Genomic DNA, 22,922 nt, shown 5'->3' with positions numbered 1-22,922 from the left:
TCTGTTGTCACCATTCCTTTTTGAATAATATTTATCTTACTTACTGCAGTATACCTTCTGTTGTCACCTTTCATTCCTGAATAATATTATCTTACTTACTGCAGTATACCTTCTGTTGCCACCTTTTGTTCCTGAATAATATTTATCTTACTTACTTCAGTACATCTTCTGTTGCCACCTTTCTTTACTGGATATTTATCTTACTTACTGCAGAATACCTTCTATTACAGCCCTTTTTAACATTGTACATAGCTTTCTATACAAGTTGTCTTGGTTTCTAACCACTTCTTTGTATTTATAGCCTACTTCCAGTCTAAGGCATATGGGGTACTCAAGGTATATGGGTCTCCTTTATGTCTTTTATTGCTACTCTTTCTTTGCCTTTTCCTATCTAATAAAAAATGTTCTGTTATGATTTAATTCTAATCTTGGTGCTGTATGAAATTTTTCAAACATATCCAATGAAAATGGGAGAAGGTGTTGTGGGTGGATGTATGAATGGATGGATGGATGGGACTTATTACATACATTATGCAGGGAAGAATCATAATCTAAATAATATTATCTTACTTACTGCAGTATACCTTCTGTTTCCACCTTTCTTTTTTGAATAGCATTATCTTAATTACTGCAGTATACATTCTGTTGCTGCCTTTCTTTTTTGAATAATATTATCTTACATACTACAGTATACCTTCTGTTGCCACTTTTTTTTGAATAATATTATCTTACTTACTACAGTAAACCTTCTGTTGCAAGCTTTCTTTTTTGAATATTATCTTACTGCAGTATACCTTCTGTTTCCAGCTTTCATTTTTAATAATATTTATCTTACTTACTGCAGTATACCTTATATTGCCACCTTTCTTTTTTGAATAATATTTATCTTACTTACTTACTGCAGCATACCTTCTGTTGCCACCTTTCGTTCCTGAATAATATTGTCTTACTTACTGCAGTATACCTTCTGTTGCCATCTTTCTTTCTTTTTTGAATAATATTTATCTTACTTATTGCAGTATACCTTCTATTGCCACCTTTCATTTTTGAATAATATTTATTTTACTTACTGCAGTATACCTTCTGTTGTCACCATTCCTTTTTGAATAATATTTATCTTACTTACTGCAGTATACCTTCTGTTGCCACCTTTCGTTCCTGAATAGTATTATCTTACTTACTGCAGTATACCTTCTGTTGCCACCTTTTGTTCCTGAATAATATTTATCTTACTTACTTCAGTATACCTTCTGTTGCCACCTTTCTTTACTGAATATTTATCTTACTTACTGCAGTATACCTTCTGTTGCCACCTTTCTTTTTTGAATAATATTTATCTTACTTACTGCAGTATACCTTCTATTGCCACCTTTCTTTTTTGAATAATATTTATCTTACTTACTGCAGTATACCTTCTGTTGCCACCTTTCGTTCCTGAATAGTATTATCTTACTTACTGCAGTATACCTTCTGTTGTGACCGTTCATTCCTGAATAATATTTATCTTACTTATTTCAGTACACCTTCTGTTGCCACCTTTCTTTACTGGATATTTATCTTACTTACTGCAGAATAGCTTCTATTACAGCTCTTTTTATCATTGTACATAACTTTCTATATAAGTTGTCTTGGTTTCTAACCACTTCTTTGTATTTATAACCTACTTCCAGTCTAAGGCATATGGGGTACTCAAGGTATATGGGTCTCATTTATGTCTTTTATTGCTACTCTTTCTTTGCCTTCTCCTATCTAATAAAAAATGTTCTGTTATGATTTAATTCTAATTTTGGTGCTGTATGAAAGTTTTCAAACATATCCAATGAAAATGGGAGAAGGTGTTGTGGGTGGATGTATGAATGGATGGATGGATGGGACTTATTACATACATTATGCATGGAAGAATCATAATCTAAATAATATTATCTTACTTACTGCAGCATACCTTCTGTTGCCACCTTTCTTTTTTGAATAATATCTTACTGCAGTATATCTTCTGTTGCCACCTTTCTTTTTTGAATAGTATTATCTTACTTACTGCAGTATACCTTCTGTTGCCACCTTTCTTTTTTGAATAATATTTATCTTACTTACTTCAGTATACCTTCTGATGCCAACTTTCTTTTTTGAATAATATTTATCTTACTTGCTGCAGTATACTTTATGTTGCCTCCTTTCTTTTTTGAATAATATTTATCTTACTTACTGCATTATACCTTCTGTTGCCACCTTTCTTTTTTGAATAATATTATCTTACTTACTGCAGTATACCTTCTGTTGCCACCTTTATTTTTTGAATAATATTATCTTACTTACTGCAGTATACCTTCTTTTGCCATCTTTCTTTCCTGAATAATATTTATCTTACTTACTGCAGTATACCTTCTGTTGCCACATTTTTTTGAATAATATTAACTTACTTACTGCAGTATAGCTTCTGTTGCCAGCTTTCTTTTTTTTAATAATATTTATCTTACTTACTGCAGTATACCTTCTGTTGCAACCTTTCTTTTTTGAATATTATCTTACTTACTGCAGTATACCTTCTGTTGCCAGCTTTCTTTTTTAATAATATTTATCTTACTTACTGCAGTATACCTTCTATTTCCACCTTTCTTTTTTGAATAATAATTATCTTACTTACTGCAGTATACCTTCTGTTGCCACCTTTCGTTCCTGAATATTATCGTACTTACTGCAGTATACCTCCTGTTGCCACCTTTCTTTTTTGAATAATATTTATCTTACTTACTGCAGCATACCTTCTTTTGCCACCTTTCATTTTTGATTAATATTTGTCTTACTTAGTGCAGTATACCTTCTGTTGTCACCTTTCTTTTTTGAATAATATTTATCTTACTTACTGCAGTATACCTTCTATTGCCACCTTTCTTTTTTGTATAATATTTATCTTATTTACTGCAGTATACCTTCTGTTGCCACCTTTCTTTTTTGAATAATATTTATCTTGCTTCCTTCAGTATACCTTCTGTTGCCACCTTTCTTTCCTGAATAATATTATCTTACTTACTGCAGTATACCTTCTGTTGCCACTTTTCGTCCCTAAATAATATTTATCTTACTTACTTCAGTACACCTTCTGTTGCCACCTTTCTTTACTGGATATTTATCTTACTTACTGCATAATACCTTCTATCACAGCCCTTTTTAACATTGTACATAACTTTCTATATATGTTGTCTTGGTTTCTAACCACTTCTTTGTATTTATAGCCTACTTCCAGTCTAAGGCATATGGGGTACTCAAGGTATATGGGTCTCCTTTACGTCTTTTATTGCTACTCTTTCTTTGCCTTCTCCTATCTAATAAAAATGTTCTGTTATGATTTAATTCTAATCTTGGTGCTGTATGAAATTTTTCAAACATATCCAATGAAAATGGGAGAAGGTGTTGTGGGTGGATGTATGAATGGATGGATGGGACTTATTACATACATTATGCAGAATCATAATCTAAATAATATTATCTTACTTACTGCAGTATACCTTCTGTTGCCACCTTTCCTTTTTGAATAATATCTTACTGCAGTATACCTTCTGTTGCCACCTTTCTTTTTTGAATAGTATTATCTTACTTACTGCAGTATACCTTCTGTTGCCACCTTTCTTTTTTGAATAATATTTATCTTACTTACTTCAGTATACCTTCTGTTGACACCTTTCTTTCCTGAATATTATTCATCTTACTTACTGCAGTATACCTTCTGTTGCCACCTTTCTTTTTTGAAGAATATTTATCTTACTTACTGCAGTATACCTTCTGTTGCCAACTTTCTTTTTTGAATAATATTATCTTACTTACTGAAGAATACCTTATGTTGCCACCTTTCTTTTTTGAATAATATTTATCTTACTTACTGCAGTATACCTTCTGTTGCCACCTTTCTTTTTGAATAATATTTATCTTACTTACTGCAGTATACCTTCTGTTGCCACCTTTCTTTTTTGAATAATATTATCTTACTTATTGCAGTATACCTTCTGTTGCCACCTCTCCTTCCTGAATAATATTTATCTTACTTACTGCAGTATACCTTCTGTTGTCACCTTTATTTCCTGAATAATATTTATCTTACTGCAGAATACCTTCTATTCTAGCCCTTTTTTGACAGTATACATATCTTTCCATGCAAGTTGTCTTGGTTTCTTATAACCACTTCTTTGTATTTATAGCCTACTTCCAGTCTAAGGCATATGGGGTACTCAAGGTATTTGGGTCTCCTTTATGTCTTTTATTGCTGCTCTTTCTTTGCCTTCTCCTATCTAATAAAAATGTTCTGTTATGATTTAATTCTAATCTTGGTGCTGTATGAAATTTTTAAAAATATCCAATGACCAGTCCAGTGTCTGGTATATGTTTTCTGCCATTAGGCTATAACTATGATTATATAGCTGGAACATGGATTTGCATCCTATCTCTTGTCTTTTTTTAAGACTTCATGAATTCATAATGGCTAAGTCTTCTTTCAAGAACAGAAAGAGCCCTGCTAATAGTGGCATATCTGTCTTGTTGCTTGAAATATTCTTCCGTGTATCGATACTCCACCCTTTAATATTTCATTGATGGTTAGGTTTTCATATACCTTCTTTATCCATTTGAGAAACTCCTCTCCTAAATGTCTTTTTTCAATACTTCAAATAAGAATTCACAATTTACTGTATCAAAAGCTTTTTTTAATATTGAATAAAATTATTCTTGCTTTCTTTTGTCCCGTTTGATGACTTTCTAAAAATTCAGCTAGTTTCTACCACTTAGTTATGTTCTGCCTTCCTTATATAAATCCATTTTGTTCTGGCAAGTATGCTGGGCAGAATTTCATCTAATTTCTTCAGTAGAATTTTACTTGTATTTTCTGTCCAAATTCATCAGAAAAATCAGCCTGTGGTTAACCATATCTGATCTATCCCCCTCGTACTTCTGTATAGTTGCAATATTTTTCATACTGTTAGGCTTTTTTTGCTTCCTTCAGATCTGTTGATAATAATCCAGTAATACCTATATCACTTCTCCTTTTCCCTATTTATAAAATTCTAGAGGGAGCCCATTTGGGCTTGCAGCCTTGCCTCTCATTGTATTTTATATAGCTATCTGAACTTCTTGTAACCTAACAGGCCTATTTAGTTTATGACTGCAAACTGGGCACCATAATTGACACTCCATAAGACACAGACATCCTCCAGAGAGGTCTCATAGAAATGGATAACTGGTGCCAGAGCCATGGCCTTAAGCTAAATGCCAAAAAATGTATAGTCATACCCTTTGGGAAAAACAAGGTAACCCCTAATTACCACATAGGTGGTAATCCATTAAACACGGAAGAAGTTATCAGGGACCTGGGGACCCAAGTTGACAGTAACCTCTCTTTTGACACTCACATTGCCAAAGTGGTTAGGAAGACCTTCTACATTGCCCACCTGATCATGAAGGGATTCACATCCAGATCAGGAGAGGTCATTGTACCCCTGTACTCTTCACTTATCAGACCAATGATTGAGTACAACGCCCCATTCAGAATGTACCTTACCGGACACCTGCAGCAGTTGGAAAGACCCCAAAGTTCCTCACCAAAAGGATAAAGGCTCAAACATATGTCATCGCTGCCCGACTGAAGAAACTCCAGCTCTATTCAGTCGCATACCATCTGCTCAGAGGTGATCTGTGCCTGACATACAAGGCCATGTCCAACCCGAATTAATGGACATGCTCCACCTCAAAAATCCAAATCCACCAGAGCCACGAGAGCAAGAGACTTAAACCTCAACACAGATATAAATAGGACGTGCTGGAGGGACAGATTCATCACCCAGAGACTCCCTACACTATGGAAAAGAATCCCAGTCCATGTGAGACAGAGCCCCTCACTGACTCTGTTCAAGAGAAATCTTGACGAGTGGATGGGAGATCGTAGGTTTACCCCGGGAATCATCTCTGTGTCACTGCTGGACAGAGGCACAGCAAACTAATGGGTATAGTATTCTCATCCTAAGGGGTGGTGAAAGCCACACACACTCTGGCTAGGCTTATAAATGCCCTAGGGCAGATAGCCTAGTATGAACCTATGAACCTATGAACCTATGATCATCCTTACTTACCAGATTACCAATATGTGCATTCTGAAACCATTTTGTTCTTTGGCCCCCCTTTGTCTTTTAATAAATTTCTTCAAAGCATGATCTAAATGTTCCCTTACTAACATTGATGAGTTTAATACTTGCCCCTTACCATCCTTTATGTGATCCACATGCTGTTCTCTCTATTGGTCCTTATATGACTTAATACTTGTCCCGTGTTGTCCTTTATGTGATCCACATGCTGTTCTCTGTATTGGTCCTTATATGGCTTAATACTTGTCCCGTGCTGTCCTTTATGTGATCCACATGCTGTTCTCTGCATTGGTCCTAATATGGCTTAATACTTGTCTCGTGCTGTTCTTTATGTGATCCAGATGCTGTTCTCTGCATTGGTCCTTATATGGCTTAATACTTGTCCCGTGCTGTCCTTTATGTGATCCACATGCTGTTCTCTGCATTGGTCCTTATATGGCTTAATACTCGTCCCATACCATCCTTTATGTGATCCACATGCTGTTCTCTGCATTGGTCCTTATATGGCTTAATTCTTGTCTGTGCTGTCTTTTATGTGATCAACATACTGTTCTCTGCATTGGTCCTTATATGTCTTAATAATTGTCCCATGCTATCCTTTATGTGATCCACATGCTGTTCTCTGCATTGGTCCTTATATGGCTTAATACTTGTCCCGTGCTGTCCTTTAAGCGATCCACATGTTGTTCTTTGCATTGGTCCTTATATGGCTGAATACTTGTCCCGTGCTGTCCTTTATGCAATCCACATGCTGTTCTCTGCATTGGTCCTTATATGGCTTAATACTTGTCCTGTACTCTCCTTTATGTGATCCACATGCTGTTCTTTGCATTGGCCTTATATGGCTTAATACTTGTCCCGTACTCTCCTTTATGTGATCCACATGCTGTCCTCTGCACTGGACCTTATATGGCTTTATACTTGTCCCGTGCTGTCCTTTATGTGATCCACATGCTGTTCTCTGCATTGGTCCTTATATGGCTTAATACTTGTCCCGTACTCTCCTTTATGTGATCCACATGCTGTTCTCTGCATTGGACCTTATATGGCTTAATACTTGTCCCGTGCTGTCCTTTATGTGATCCACATGCTGTTCTCTGCATTGGTCCTTATATGGCTTAATACTTGTCCCGTGCTGTCCTTTATGTGATCCACATGCTGTTCTCTGCATTGGTCCTTATATGGCTTAATACTTGTCCCGTGCTGTCCTTTATGTGATCCACATGCTGTTTTTTGCATTGGTCCTTATATGGCTTAATACTTTTCCCATGCTGTCCTTTATGTGATCCACAAGCTGTTCTCTGCATTGGTCCTTATATGGCTTAATACTTGTCCTGTGCTGTCCTTTATGTGATCCACATGCTGTTCTCTGCATTGGTCCTTATATGGCTTAATACTTGTCCCATGCTGTCCTTTATGTGATCCACATGCTGTTCTCTGCATTGGTCCTTAATATGGCTTAATACTTGCCCCGTGTTGTCCTTTATGTGATCCGCATGCTGTTCTTTGCATTGGTCCTTATATGGCTTAATACTTGTCCCATGCTGTCCTTTATGTGATCCACAAGCTGTTCTCTGCATTGGTCCTTATATGGCTTAATACTTGTCCCGTGTTGTCCTTTATGTGATCCACATGCTGTTCTCTGCATTGGTCCTTAAATGGTGTAATACTTGTCCTGTACTCTCCTTTATGTGATCCACATGCTGTTCTCTGCACTGGACCTTATATGGCTTAATACTTGTCCCGTGCTGTCCTTTATGTGATCCACATGCTGTTCTCTGCATTGGTCCTTATATGGCTTAATACTTGTCCCATGCTGTCCTTTATGTGATCCACATGCTGTTCTCTGCATTGGTCCTTATATGGCTTAATACTTGTCCCGTGCTGTCCTTTATGTGATCCGCATGCTGTTCTCTGAATTGATCCTTATATGGCTTAATACTTGTCCCGTGTTGTCCTTTATGTGATCCACGTGCTGTTCTCTGAATTGGTCCTTATATGGCTTAATACTTGTCCCATGCTGTCCTTTATGTGATCCACATGCTGTTCTCTGCATTGGTCCTTATATGGCTTAATACTTGTCCCGTGCTGTCTTTTATGTGATACACATGCTGTTCTCTGAATTGGTCCTTATATGGCTTAATACTTGTCCCGTGTTGTCCTTTATGTGATCCACATGCTGTTCTCTGAATTGGTCCTTATATGGCTTAATACTTGTCCCATGTTGTCCTTTTTGTGATCCACATGCTGTTCTCTGCATTGGTCCTTATATGGCTTAATACTTGTCCCGTGTTGTCCTTTATGTGATCCACATGCTGTTCTCTGAATTGGTCCTTATATGGCTTAATATTGTCCCGTATTGTCCTTTATGTTATCCACATGCTGTTCTCTGCATTGGTCCTTATATGGCTTAATATTTGTCCCGTGTTGTCCTTTATGTGATCCACATGCTGTTCTCTGCATTGGTCCTTATATGCCCACACAATCTTTTGTACTTATTTTACTTTGTATCTACCAGAAATCACTTTTGCTTACACATTCAGTTTCTGCTTTTGTTATTGTTAACTGCTGTATTCCCCCTTCAAAATGCTTTTCTCCCTCATCAGGAATGGTCTGTTAGTATCTCCTCTTAGACATAAACCCTGTAGTTCTTTTACTCTACCTTCTTTTTTTCTGTAATTTGTTTAATACTATCCATCTATTCCTTCCTTCCTCCCTTCTTTCGTTGCCATTAAATGAGCTCTTAATGCTGCTTTAACCGTTTCCCACCATAGAGTATATTAGCTTTTTTTTGCAGGTGCATTGTCCATTACCACCAAATATATTTCCTTCCTTACCTTTTCCTATTATTCCTTTGTTTTCTACTTATGCCAAGCACATTTCCATGCACCTCTTCTATCCTGTTTTTTATTCCATTACCATTGTTAAGAGCATGTGGGGCATGATCCAAAATATATGTGTCCAAAGTATGTCTCAGTATCACTTCCATCCAGTCTCTTATACCTATCAGAAAGTTATCTTGACTAGTACGTCATACTTCTTCAATATGTTGGTAAGAGAATGATGTCTCCTCCCCTTAATATCTCTTTGTATGTCTATTAAATTATGTTTACTCCCCTCTTCTTTTAGCCAATTCTGGTTTTTGACATTGCATTCTTTTTTACTGTGATAACTGTCTAATTTATATCTTAATATGATTTTGAAGTCTCCCCCACCTATATACATCTCTTCTTTTTCTGTTATTTCATGTCATTTCTTAAACCATTACAGCTGGGTGACGCTGATAGGAGCATTAGCAGTTACATCCTACTGACAGCTGTAGGTGTCAAATATTGCTTGTTCATATTTGCATTAATAATTTTAAAATAATGCTACACACAAAGTATTAAAATGTTTCAGCTTAAGGTTTACACAATGGCAAACACAACTGCATTGATATTTGACCTCTTTCCAGTGCAGGGAAAGAGATATGAATTGTTGTTCATATAATATTTATTTATATTGTCATAAATGTCATGCTTTTCAAAATATCTTAACAACCAAGTAGCACAGACAGAACTGTTTTGCCTCCTATGAAAGGTCTCAATGACTGAACATAATTTTACTAACAGTATTTGTGTAACATGAGAGGTTGCTGAGATATTGCAAGTAGTTTACAAAATATTTCAAATTTAATAGTACCTATTTTTACTATGACTTATAAAATCCAGTTTAAAAGCTAGAACCTAAAGAATACTACCACTGTAAAAATGGTTTGTGGTGAATAGTTTGCAATTTACAATTCTTTAGCAACTCCTATGGTTCCAAAGATATGAACATTTGTTTGAAATGCAAAGATATAATTTGATTCTATCAAAAAGCTTAGGCTCCGCCCATTGGAAGCGACAACAAACTTCCAAGAACTTCTAAGTTCCAAGAGGGAATGAGTTAAAGAACTCATTAAAATATTGGATCATCCACATTCTTGGCATAGACGTTGCCAATTACAATTGTTTTATTCTGGAATTTACCTTTTCATGTAATCTGTTTCTCCATTACCATCATTTCCAATTGTAACTTTTAGACTCTTGTGAAACATAATTGCCACTACCCTTTTTCTCCACCAGCCTTCTGATCTGTTACCATACTGTATGTTCATGTTGTCTCAAATTGTGTGCCTCTGTTATCTTCAGCTTTGTCTCTTGTAGTAGAAATAGTTGAGCTTTTCAGCATTTTAGTTTTTTGACGATTCACTTCCATGTAATGGGGTGGGAACACCCTCACATTCTAGGAAATAAAATTGATATGTTATATTAGCTTATGACCTTCTGCATTCCTCACCGACTTTATCTGATCTATGTTTTGGTCTTGATCTCCCCCACCCAGTCAGCTTTTGATGGAGTGACCTCTTGGGCTGGAGTGCAACTCCTTCGGACACTTTCTACACCTATGCCCAGTATCGGTCAGTTCATTTAACTTGATTTACAGTGCAAGCTACAAGCAAGCCCACTTCACACCCCCCTTGTACCAGCTAATATTTTCCCCTCTAGGTCCTCTGTTGTGATATAGAGGCAAATCATTATAAAACATATGTACTTTGTAGCCTTCAGTGATGTGTGAGTTCAAGTTTTAAGTGCTGTAATATATACCATTTTGGATCCACAGTCCTGCAAAGAAATTTAAGAAAGACAAAACAGCATATTAGATATACAGTGCATTTTACTGTATCAAACTTTACATTAATGTTTAAGGCTATAATAATTCAGTAAAGCACACTGATTAGAATTTGCACAAATTCTATATCAGATGTTCTAGCATATGTGTGCTTAATAGCCTTCATGTGCTATAATGTATTCATTTTGTTTTTCCAAGACCATTTTCCACTTATTATTTCAATGATCATACTGATTATAATTTATGCAGTCTCTGTGTCAATCTTTTCAGCATTCCTGCATCAGTGCATGCCTGATATACTTCATGTGCTAAGAATGTATTTGATTCATTTTACCCGTGACCATTTTTCCACTTATTGTTACTTTTCTCTGCCAGTTATCACTTTATAAATCTGTAGAGGGCTTATACACATAGCTAAAACATTTTCATAGTCATCTTTATAAGCCATAATTACTAGAATTCCAGGAGTTTCAAAGCTGTTCTCTCACATAGGAGTGATACTCTGTGTTTCCAATTCAACTTGTCTGGCTTTCGCTGATGCAGAATATGTAGATAACAGAGTTTAACTTAATGTTAATATACTTTGTTGTGTATCTCACTTCATAAATAATAAGAATATTGCATTGCAATTAATTACAGATTGCATGACCTTTTCATACCTTTACTCTAAAAATGAAGCAATAATATTAACTATTATGATTCAAATGATGACAAAAATTCTGACAAAAATATACTATAGTAACATGCAGAACAATAGTAAACACAACCCTAAAAATTCTGGAGAGTTATTAAAGAAATCTTACATCCCAGCCAAAAATTCAGTCCTAGCACCTGTCCCAATACCTCACCACCTGAAACTGCAATATAATTTAACTCTCACTTCAAAGATAGTATAGCATTCCTAACCAAGGTTTCCCCAACATCTAGTCCCTACTCTATCCAACAGCCACCTATTGTCACATCCACTTCACCTTCAAACTTGTGCCCACATATGATATAAAACTACAATTAAACAAACTCAAATGATGTTTTACTTCAGCTGATGACCTTCCAAGCAAGTACCTTAAAATAGGCTGGAACTCCTTACTTGTAGCCATCAGGTCAATACCCTCCCTCCCATCCTTTAAAAGCATTCTGAAAAACTTCCTAACCAAAAGATGGATCTGTTCTTGCTCAACACCAGGGCAAACTATACAACCTAAATATGAACAAATGCATAGTCATACATTATTTCTCATTACTCTCCCTTATTCACTCACTTCCTTAGTTCCATCAATTTATCTCCCTTTGATTTCTACCTAAATATACTATAAGCTTGTTTCTGTTTCATTTTGTATTGCAGTTCCTGTTTGAAACCTTTAGTTTCTTTATAAACAGGCTACATTTTTCTCTATATTTTAAATCATTGTCATATAAGTTTTACCAATTCTTAACCAATATTTTCATATTATGTCTAATTTTGTATAATTATTTAAACTGTAGATGTTTTTTGTATTTTTTTTTTGAAGATTGTAAGATTATCACTCTAAATGTTTTTGTAATACTTTGAGGTTTCCTCACTGGGTTTCTGCTGAAAATGGGCTCCTACCCAGTTGTACTTTCCCAGTAATCAAATGCCAATAAATAAATAAATAAATAAATAAATAACGAAATAAATAACTAAATAAGTAAATGAATCACATATGTACTAAACTCACCTTAACAAGTCCATACATTTATATACATATTAACACAGATTGTTAGTGTTATGTGCAGGGAGAATTCCTTTGGAGAAGCTGATGTTAAACTTTAAACCTTAATATTAAAAAAAAGCAAAATCAAACCACATTTTTAGATCCTTTGTCCTAATTATGATTAGAACTTCATCAGAAAGTAACCAGGCACAAAACAGTTGTTCTTATATAGTAGCCCCATGAGCAAAAACTACCTGTTGATTATTTATATTTCTTTTAAAGTCACACATATATCTAGAGCTGCTTGAAAAACTACTAATCATACATGATGAACTATTAAAAACATCTAAAATATATACATTTATATAGCCTCATTAATTTAATGTAAAGAAATATATAAAATGAACTAAGTACAAAGTAAGTATATTCAAATATTGATTATTTAGAATTAGAGTATAAAAATACTAGACAGAAAACATAATTTGGATGGTTGCCCAATGATTTCTTTCCTCAAAAATATGTTCCAACAGACTCCCCCCCCCCCCCCGTGCAATGTCCATTGGCATCTCTTTAAGGAGAAAAATAAACATTTCTTAAAATTTTTACCATTGAATGTATATACAAGGCATTCTAGCAGCCCTTTTTTTTTATATCATATAAATGTTCTTATAGTCGTTTGCTTAATTTTCTTTCAGTTTTGCCAATGTAAAACCTGTCACAGGACAAGCAAGCTGAAAGAAAATTAAGCAAAAGAATGTAAGAACATTTATATGATATAAGAAAAAAGGGCTGCTGGAACGCCTTGTATACACATTCAATGGTAAACATATCTTTTTTCTTCACTTTCAGGGTAAAGGTATGCAAAGGTCATGCAATCTGTAATTAAGTGCAATGCAATATTCTTAAGTAGAAACCACCTCATAAGGGCTGTCATTTAAATAATTGCACTACCTACGAGCCCCACATTATATTGTCTATTCCTCATTTTGTCCTTGTCAGGTTCTAATGTCTCTTGTAAATTTCTACCTCTACTGAAACACACTTTGACACCTGTACCGATATTTACTTGTTGTTTCTTTGTCAAACACTGTATACCAATTTTTGTTCAAAATTATCTTAATAGGTATAGAATCCATAGAGTAAGGAATTATAAATTATTTTGTCATATCTGATCTATATGGTTTCGTCATGGTAAACTTTAACTTTTCATTTCACAAAATTGGTCTGAATTTTGTTGACCTCCCTGTACTAACTTCATCAAAAGCATCTGAAATGAGATCACTGGGGCAGCTTGTCTACTTTAACATATTTTTAGCACAGCACATTATTTTATACATTGATCCTTCTTTGAAATAATATGGGATATATGCACATGCTGACCTTTCGCAATTAAGTATTTCTGTTTGTAAGAGTAATAACTTGAATAATGAAGATATATATTTGAAAATTTTTTTTTAATAAATCATTGATTGGTAACCACCCAGTGTATAATCCTTGTATATTTTTGCATCTAAAAAGTTAATTTCATTTTTGTCAGTTGTATTTTTAAATCTTAAAAAAGCACATAGTCAATTCTATATACATCAAAAACATCTGAAAATCTTGTATTGAGCCAGTCCATGACATGAAAATCTCATAAAAAAATATTACATACATGGACATATAACATGCAAATTCAGAATTAACTGCAAAATTGTCTTCCCAATGATATGGTACTATGCTAGCATATACTGAGGCTGACACTGCCCCATTGCTACCTCAGGTTTTTGATGAAAGTATTGTCCATGAATTTAAATATCATTATTTATCAATAATGCCATGTCTATAAATTCAGTTAGCAACTTTTAACTAATTGTCGGAGAATTTTGTATTGTCTTTCAATGCAATTTCACACTACTCACGCCTCATAGTGTACAGTATAGAAGTAAATAAGTCTACCACATCTATATAGATAAACATAATTTTCACATCAAACTGTTGGTTCATTAAAAGACTTACAATATGCCAAGAATTTTTAAAACAATATGAGAGTGATTGAATAGGCTTTCAATTTAAGATCAATGTATTCAACAAATGGATCTGTTAGAGAAATTTCTTAGGATCCTCCACAGTTAGAAATTCATATTCTGTCTTAGTTATTGATACTTCCTGTAGGGTAGGAAATCATACAAATAGTAATTAATTTTCAAATGGCAAACACTGATTTTGTTTTTGAAGCATCTTTGTTCACCTCATTATCCATTAAAACTGTCAGTATTTTTACTAGAATAATCAATAGAATAGATCAGTACCATGCCCCCACCCTTGTCTAGTTTCATTATTCTTAATGTTTTATCATAAGACAAGTCCATCAATAATTTGTATTCTTCCACAGGTAAATTCAATGCATAATAATGACAACCCTTATTTCGATGTTCACTGATGTCTTGTTCAGATGATCTTTCATATAATGCTATAACTGGCTGTAGAAGTGGGTTAAACATGTTTTCTTTTAAGCATATTTGTATGGCATTTGCCCTCAGGAACATTCCCAAGTTGAAATAGTATGTTCAAAATTTATTTTACTTGTAAATAGTTTTATTGAAATAAACATTTGTGTCTTGTTGGAACAAGTGAATATCCTTTCATAAACAATTTATAATGTATATCAGACACAATTAGGGAACTAAAGTTGTACATTTTAAAATCTTCCCATCCAAAATGACCTGATAATGGAGAAAGTATCTCCGGAATCCCTTTGCTTTACTGTGTCCCTCTGATGGATATGGAGAGATATGATTGCTGTTGCTGTTGTTGTAATTCCTGTTGCAGTTGGATTTGTTCAGCATTTAACCTGTATTCCTGTGTACCTAAAGCTTTTCAGACTAGTGCAAAGGAGGTTCATCCAAACACAGCCTCCATGTACTGATTGGACTCTACATTAACTTCCATTTCATCACTTATACCTGAAGCAGTAGAGTGGAATTGTTTGTTTATATACTTTCCATTACTTTGCCGTCTAGGATAACCCTTCTTCTCTGCATAATCTGTTTTGTCTCCTAATCATTGTCTTTCATTTTCCTCCTTCGTCTTGGTAAATGTTTTTCTATCTTCTTAAAAACAATGGTATGTGTAGTCTTGTAAGTATAAAACAGCAAGTCATCAGTAATAGACCTGTTGAGTTCTTTAATATTTTTTGTGTGTTGCCAGTGATTTATTATTGATGCTGACCAGTATATTGATAATCTAGCACCCCTTTTGATTGAAGCCCAACTCCATTTAACGCCTTCCATGAACTTAATTCTTCAGGGATCCCATGATGTTTAATGAATTTGTTGAAATGCATATTGCCCAACTGTAATTTCTTAAATGTTGTAAGTTAGTTGTCCATAAAATGATGTTTAGATTGTTCTTATCCATATGGATGAGAAACTGAATCTATTTTTGTTTCAAAAGATTCTGGAGTCACAAACCATCCATCTAGTGATGTACAGTACACTAGTATTCTTCTGTTTTGGTCTTTTGTTTGAAGTACCAGCTGCCAAGTCATTGTTAACCCCTTCAGTGCATACTTCATCTTGAGGTGCCACTGTTTTTTGTACAATTCATTTACACAATATTCAGATGGTTCACCATTGCTGTAAGATTACCAATTTATTGTTGCAGTCCTTCACCAAATATCCCACACTCTGTAAACAGCTCCTGCAAAGTATCACTCATACTGAAACAAACCAACTACAAACCTAAACAATTCTTCAGCTGCCACACATTAACCAGTAAAAAGATTGCCAGTGCTTAAACTGCAAACTTTGATATAATAAAACAATGGAAAAAAATAAATTTTAGCACTTTCATCCTGAATGTGATTAGGACTTTGTCAGAAAATAACCAGGCACAAAAAAGCTGTTCTTATGAAATAGTCACATGATCAAAAAATACCCATTGACTCTTTTAATTGTTTGGTCATATGGCTATCATAAGAAAAACAGCTTTATATTAACATAAAAAAATAATAATTTAATTCTCTGAACCATTCAGTACCTTCCCTTAAAGTTTTTCACAGCTTTTATTATGTTTTATGATTCATTTATATCTCTCATAAAGTTATACCTGCTTTACTCGGGTTCCTATCATGTTGTTGAACTTTTAAAAGTTCGAACATCATATGGTCAATATCATATGATCAAACTTTTAAAAGTTCGAACGATTCATTGGAGATCCCTGTACAGTGTGGCAATGGAAGTTTTCCATTGTCTGCACTGTAGTGCAATCTCGGAGTTGGTATATTTAAAGAGTGGGGGGTGCAGGGGGCTTGCCCCCCTGCTTAAGCTTTCATGTATTTTTTTTTAATTTGATTTTTGAGCTTTTAAGAGTTCGAACATATGGTCTCGACCATATGGTGTTCAAACTTTTAAAAGTTTGATTATCTGATATAGACCCGCTTTGCTCTGTATGTTAATTAAACCATGACTGGACTGGGTTAAGAAAAATAAAATAAATACCCATTATATAATTAAACACTGAATATGCACATGAATACTTATACTTTCTATATAATCTACTTTTATCAGTCCAGTTACCTGAAATAAATATCATCTCTAGGAAACCACAGAAAGGCATATTCAAATTAAAATTATACAGTCACTTAAATCAGTTAATTTTGTTCAAAAACGTACCTTAAATAGAGTCTCTGTTTGCACAGCTTTGTACAGCTTCACATTTCCAGTATGTTCTCCCATAACATAATTGCTTTTGACACCTCTCTTAGCTGTTTACTTTTTTATGATAGTGTCTGTCTTTTAACTTCTGAAGAGTTGTCTCAACTGAAATGTGGAGATTCCTGACTATAATCTAGTTTCTTAAATCCACGTTTGGTGTGCTAGCAGCATTCATTTTGTGTGCCTCAGTCTGATTTCTTTCTTCTTACTGCTGTTGTGTAGATTCCTTGTCATCTGACTATTTGGTCTACACAGCCAGACACCACATAAATAGTGGAAAAGTCCCTGCCTGCTGCTGGCCCCTAGGGGGGCCACCTAGTTGGCCTATGCCTAAGGCCAGCTATGTACACAGCTATTGTGTGACGTGGCCTTCATTTTGTTTGGTCTAATAGTTGCATCTGACCCACTTGTTTACACTTCTAACTCCAGTGTTTTTTGGTTGTGCTTTCCTTTTTGTAGTCCTTCTTTTCTCTAGGTAGATATTTCCACTGAGTGACCTATCCCGGGTATCCAATGCTTCTGCTGTCTTACAACCTCTAGAATTTTCTGGAATTACTTTCTTCCAAAGTATCTGCATTTTCTTTAGAAAATTCCTCCTGACTGACTTTATGCCTTGCACTCTGATCATTTGGCATGTCTTCTACTCTTCCAGATTTATTTATTTCCCATTCCATTTTATGATATGCCATAATATGTCCCAGTCCTCTCCATGAAATTCTGCCTAGATTCCTTTTCTTCCTTATAAAACTGCCATGCGTCTATTCTGTCACAGTATCTTCTTGTCTTATCCCAGACTGAATCCATCAGTATAGTAGGGTAATTACTGTTTCTGTTAGCTTTCGCATAAGATGATCTTCTTTCTTTCAATGCTACTATAAATTTACTGAATAGTCCATGAATTTAATATGTGTTTGCTGCCATGGTAGACCTCTCTTGTTTTTTGTTATATCCAAGAATCGACTCACTTCCTTGAAACAAGCCTGCATTCTATTCTAAGAGTAAAACATGGTGGGATTTGTATTCCCGCTCTTACCATTTTTTCTATGATATCTGGCAGTTCCTGGGGATCTATATCACCTTGTCAAATGATGAAAAGAACGAACGCTCCTTTATCGATATGATAAGGTAGAAACCCCTAAAGAGCGAGGACATGGACCATCAATTTTTTTCCCATGGAAAAAAAAATGGTGGGCCATCTTTAGGACTTTACCATTTCCTCCACTATGGTGCGATCTTGGAGGTGGTATATTTAAGTGGGGGGGGTGGGGGCACAGCCCCCCACATTGGGGTTGTGGGGGGTGAAGCCGCCCCACTTCATTTTGTGTTTAAACTTTTTTTTTTTTTTTTTTGGCGGATCAGGGATTTTTTTCCCCTGGGAAAAAATTGCTGTTTTGTGTCTTCGCTTTTTTGGGTTTTTCAACCTTATCGGATCGATGAAAGAGCATTCACTCATTTCATCATTTTATAAGGTAATATAGACCCATTCCTGGACTTTTATGCTCCCTTGAATGCCAATGATTCTCACATTACATCTTTGACTTCTGTTTTGCATATCATCCTCTTTCATTTGTAGTATCTGCACTTTATTTTCCTCTGTTTCTTGTCATTTAACTAATTCCTCCATTATTTCCTGCTTTCTCCACTTATTTTTTTCCTGTGCAGAATTTATCTGGCTCTGCATGCAGTAGGCCTCCATATTGTGTACTCCCACCAAAAGAAGTTCGAACAGCAGTATCATCGTTTCTTCAAGAGTTAGCCTCTTTTAAGATGAGAAAGTAACTCATTTTCCAATCATTGCAATACTCCAGACATTTTACCTCCAGTTTCAGCTGGTTTGAGTCTTTTTCAGCTCTGTTTATTTTGCAGGCTCACTGTGTTTGTGGGGAGAGAGAACAAACAAAGCTGCCATTTCCTCTGTTTTGTTATTTTATTTTATGCCACTTCATCTTTACTGCTCCCATCTTCAGATTCTAGCCTCAACATTAGAGATTTCCCAGGAGACCATATTGTCATGGTTACTGCCAAGGAGGAGAAAGGCTGTCAATGTTGCTTTTCCACCACATTAGTGTGCAATGACAATTAACAGTGTAATGTGAGTGCTTCTACACTTGATCGTGAAGGTTTTGTGTCAGATATGCAGACACTGAATGTCCTATGGCTACAGCTAGGTGTTACAAGAACACTGGCTGTATGAAGCATATTACATGGGTGGTGTACTTGCGCATTTATTCTAAGGCAGTTGCTATACTCCTGAACTATACTCCTCCCTGGGGTGGGAGGGTGGCCTAATGGTTAAGGTGTTTGCCTTACAAACACAAGGTGCAGGATTTGAGTCTCACAAGGAATAATTGGCTAGGCTTAAAATGGCTCACAAGGGCAGTTGGCTTAGTACCAACCTATGAACTTATGCCACCAGTATCAGTGGCACAACAGGCAGCACACTCTTCTTTAGTGCAGATGGCTGTGGGTTCTATCAAACATCAGGTAAATGGATTGCTGATGCTGTAGTTAAGTATGGGGAGGGCATGCATTCCTGAGTGTGTCATCCTTCAGATGAGCTGTTAAACTGAGGTCCCATATGCTTAACTTGGTGACAGCTCAAGTAGATGTAAAAGAACCCATGGCACCTATTGAAAAGTGTATGGGAGCTCTATGGTGTCCTGGCCAAATTTCCCCTAGTAATATAACTAACACCTTGGATCACCCCTGAAAAGAGTCCACCAGCCTAGTAAGACTTACCTGGTCAGCAAAGAATACATAAATAAATAAATAAAAAGAATAAACATCACAGATGACAGTCCTACTCTAGGAGACTACCCTCTCACTGTATTACTTTTAGGTGGGAATCTGGGATAGTACTTAAACTATGTTAGAAAGGTGAAGAACGTGCTCACTGAATTCTGTTATTGTTTTCTTTTCAGGTAAAAAAGATGACCATGAAGTATTGAAAAGACTCCATCTTGGTTTGATACTTGGGTTTGGCATTCTGGCAATAGCTCTTTTATGCTGGATATTTCTACGAATAACAGGAAAAGGTAAGATACAGAAATAATGTAACATAGGGACAGCAGATGATACTTCAAGGTCTTCTCTGTGTATCTTTCTTGCTACAGTACAATACCTATACTTCAATTTAATTAGAAACGGCTTGAGCTATTCCGCATTGGATAGTCGTCATGAGATGACAGCTGTCTGATAGGATGCAGGCTGGTCTGCAAGGTGCAGAAGATTAGTGAATAGTGCCCCATCATATGCTAGCTGATTTTGTTGTTTGGAGCCATTTGGTTCTACCTGCCCAGAAAATGGCCTGAAATGAACTGCACACTGCAGCATGCACGTGTCCATATATGCCCTTAACCCAACTTGTTGTTTCTTGCCCATGGCAAATCTGATAAGAGAGATAAACATCCTCGGCCTGCACTGGTAGTCAGTTTCTCTCTTGACAGACCTGTTTTCCTTACCTCATGTGCAGAACTATATGTATCTATATAGACAGACATGTACGTGTGTATATATATATATATATATATATATATATATATATATATATATATATATATATATATTATGAGGCAATAAACGTCTTCTAACTGCTAGCAAATCAAATAACAGTGTGGGTGACTCTCTACTCCAACTATACAGCTACACTTCGAAATATAATCCCAGTATAATTTAGACAACTACACAACCCAAAGTGCTTCAAAAGAAGACTAAAACAAAAACAGTTACAAGATTCTTGGTTATGTTGATGCTCAGCCCCAGGCTAATGCCACGTACATAGTCGGATATCAACCACCCTTAATAAATGTGTTCAATGTAAAGTTTACCCAGGCCCAGCAATTTCATTTCTTTTATTTATTCCTTTGCTCTCCTCCTAATCCAACTTCATGACCATTTATTTTGCTATCCTGCTACAGGTAACATCTTTACTAAACATTTGCTCTCCTTACCCACATCTTATTATATTGATATCTGTTTCTGATTTACTCATTAGTGTTGTTGTTTGTGTTTTCCCGGTTAGGGGTCACCACAGCGGAACTCCAGTCCACTAATGATTTGCAGTTGGTTTTTATGGTGTTGAGTTGCCAGACCGACGCCCAACCTTCAACGAAGGCATGCCCATTCAACGCATGTCTTTCAAATGCCCACTCGACCATGGGGAGGACATGCAGACTCCACACAGAAGGCACTCCCAACCCAAGCATCAAACAGGAGAACCTCTTGCTGTGAGGCAACAACACTACCACTGCACCACCGAGGCACTATCTTTAAGACTATCACAATGAGCTACAGATCATACTTTGAAACTGTAATTAATTTAACTCATTATTTTATCATTTGGCGTGTGCAAATATGATCTGGTATTCTTGTGTAGGCTCTTCTAAATGTTTGTTTCATGTTGTGAAGTTTCACTTGCATCCTACTGTTCATTTTGAAAAAGTAATTGAAGTTACCTAATATTTTTGTTTACTTTCTTCTTCTTTTGGAGCTTTTCTTCCTGACCTCCATTGAAAAGTGGCTTTATGGCCAGTCAGACTCTACAGGTAAAATAATGACAACAAAAAATAAATACATACATTCATACATACACATGCATGCATACATACATAAACATACATACATACGTACACATACATACATACATACTTACACATACATGCAGCCCTACATACATACATACATACACATAAATACACACATACATACATACATACTTACACATACATACATACACATGCATGCATACATACATCATACATAAACATACATACATGCACATACATGCATACATGCATACATATGTACACATACATACATACACATACATACTTACACATACATACATACATACGTACACATACATACAAACACACATACATACATACTTACACATACATACATACATACATGCATACATACATGCATACACATACATACATACACTCATACAGAAACAAACAAAGAGATAGATAAGAGAAGACAGGGAAGGATAAAGCATAGCAGGGAAAGAATGAGGTGAAGGGAAGGCATAAGGGTTTTTTCAATAATACAGAGAGTCAGAAAAGACAGGCAAGGGAGAATGATTACATTGTACTTTGGATTCACAAATGGAAAGGAAGACATACAAACAGAGGCTGGACAAATGATGATGGGGCTAGGAGCTGTGAAAATGCAGAAGGAATAGGTCTGACACAAAAGGGTAACTACAAAGATGATGGGGGGATAAGGCAACATGGGACAGCTCACAGCTGTCATCCTGGCCTGAAGACCCTGATACAGATTCCTGCTGAGGGAACCTGGATGAGCAGAGTCCAGTGCTGATAGGGTAGCAGCCTCCTGTGGATCTGTGGGCAGAACTGATTGGGACAGAAAGTTTTGTACTCACTGCAGGAGGTAATGGTATGGGTCACTCCACCTCTCAGCAGTTCTCTGGTCTGCAACCTTCAGCATCACCTGCAGCTTGGGCTCCAGGTGTTCAAGTCCTACTCCTACCCTGCAAAGCAAGCCTATGATAAAGTGTGGGGGTCTTTCACATGCTTTGGCAGTCAACTGCAGCCTGGGTGTGTTGAGGGAGACAAAAAGAGATAACAAAGAAGTCATAAGAAGGTGAATGCAATGTTTTTTAAATTATGTTTAGTATTACTAATATCAGTATTATTCTAAACAATATATATGTTATATCATGTAATATAATTAATAATACACAAATATGAGATACACTTTATAATATTATAATAATGCAACATATAATTACAATTCTATACTATAATGCACTA

At 35.7% G+C, this 22,922-nt stretch overlaps 1 protein-coding gene across 1 annotated transcript in view; it reads left to right on the top strand.

Annotated features, from left to right (window-relative positions):
• Window positions 1-22,922, top strand: part of LOC122815437 (programmed cell death 1 ligand 1-like) — a 183,939-nt gene that overhangs the window by 90,123 nt on the left and 70,894 nt on the right. Inside the window, exon 6 of the mRNA XM_044087925.1 lies at window positions 20,067-20,180. Within this exon, the coding sequence (XP_043943860.1) occupies window positions 20,067-20,180 (114 nt within the window). The remainder of the gene's footprint in view (window positions 1-20,066; window positions 20,181-22,922) is intronic.

Source organism: Protopterus annectens, chromosome 11.part0 (assembly GCF_019279795.1).
Source record: "Protopterus annectens isolate FY-2018-M chromosome 11.part0, PAN1.0, whole genome shotgun sequence".
Taxonomy (NCBI): Eukaryota; Metazoa; Chordata; order Ceratodontiformes; family Protopteridae; genus Protopterus; species Protopterus annectens.
This window is presented reverse-complemented; position numbering and strand designations above follow the sequence as displayed.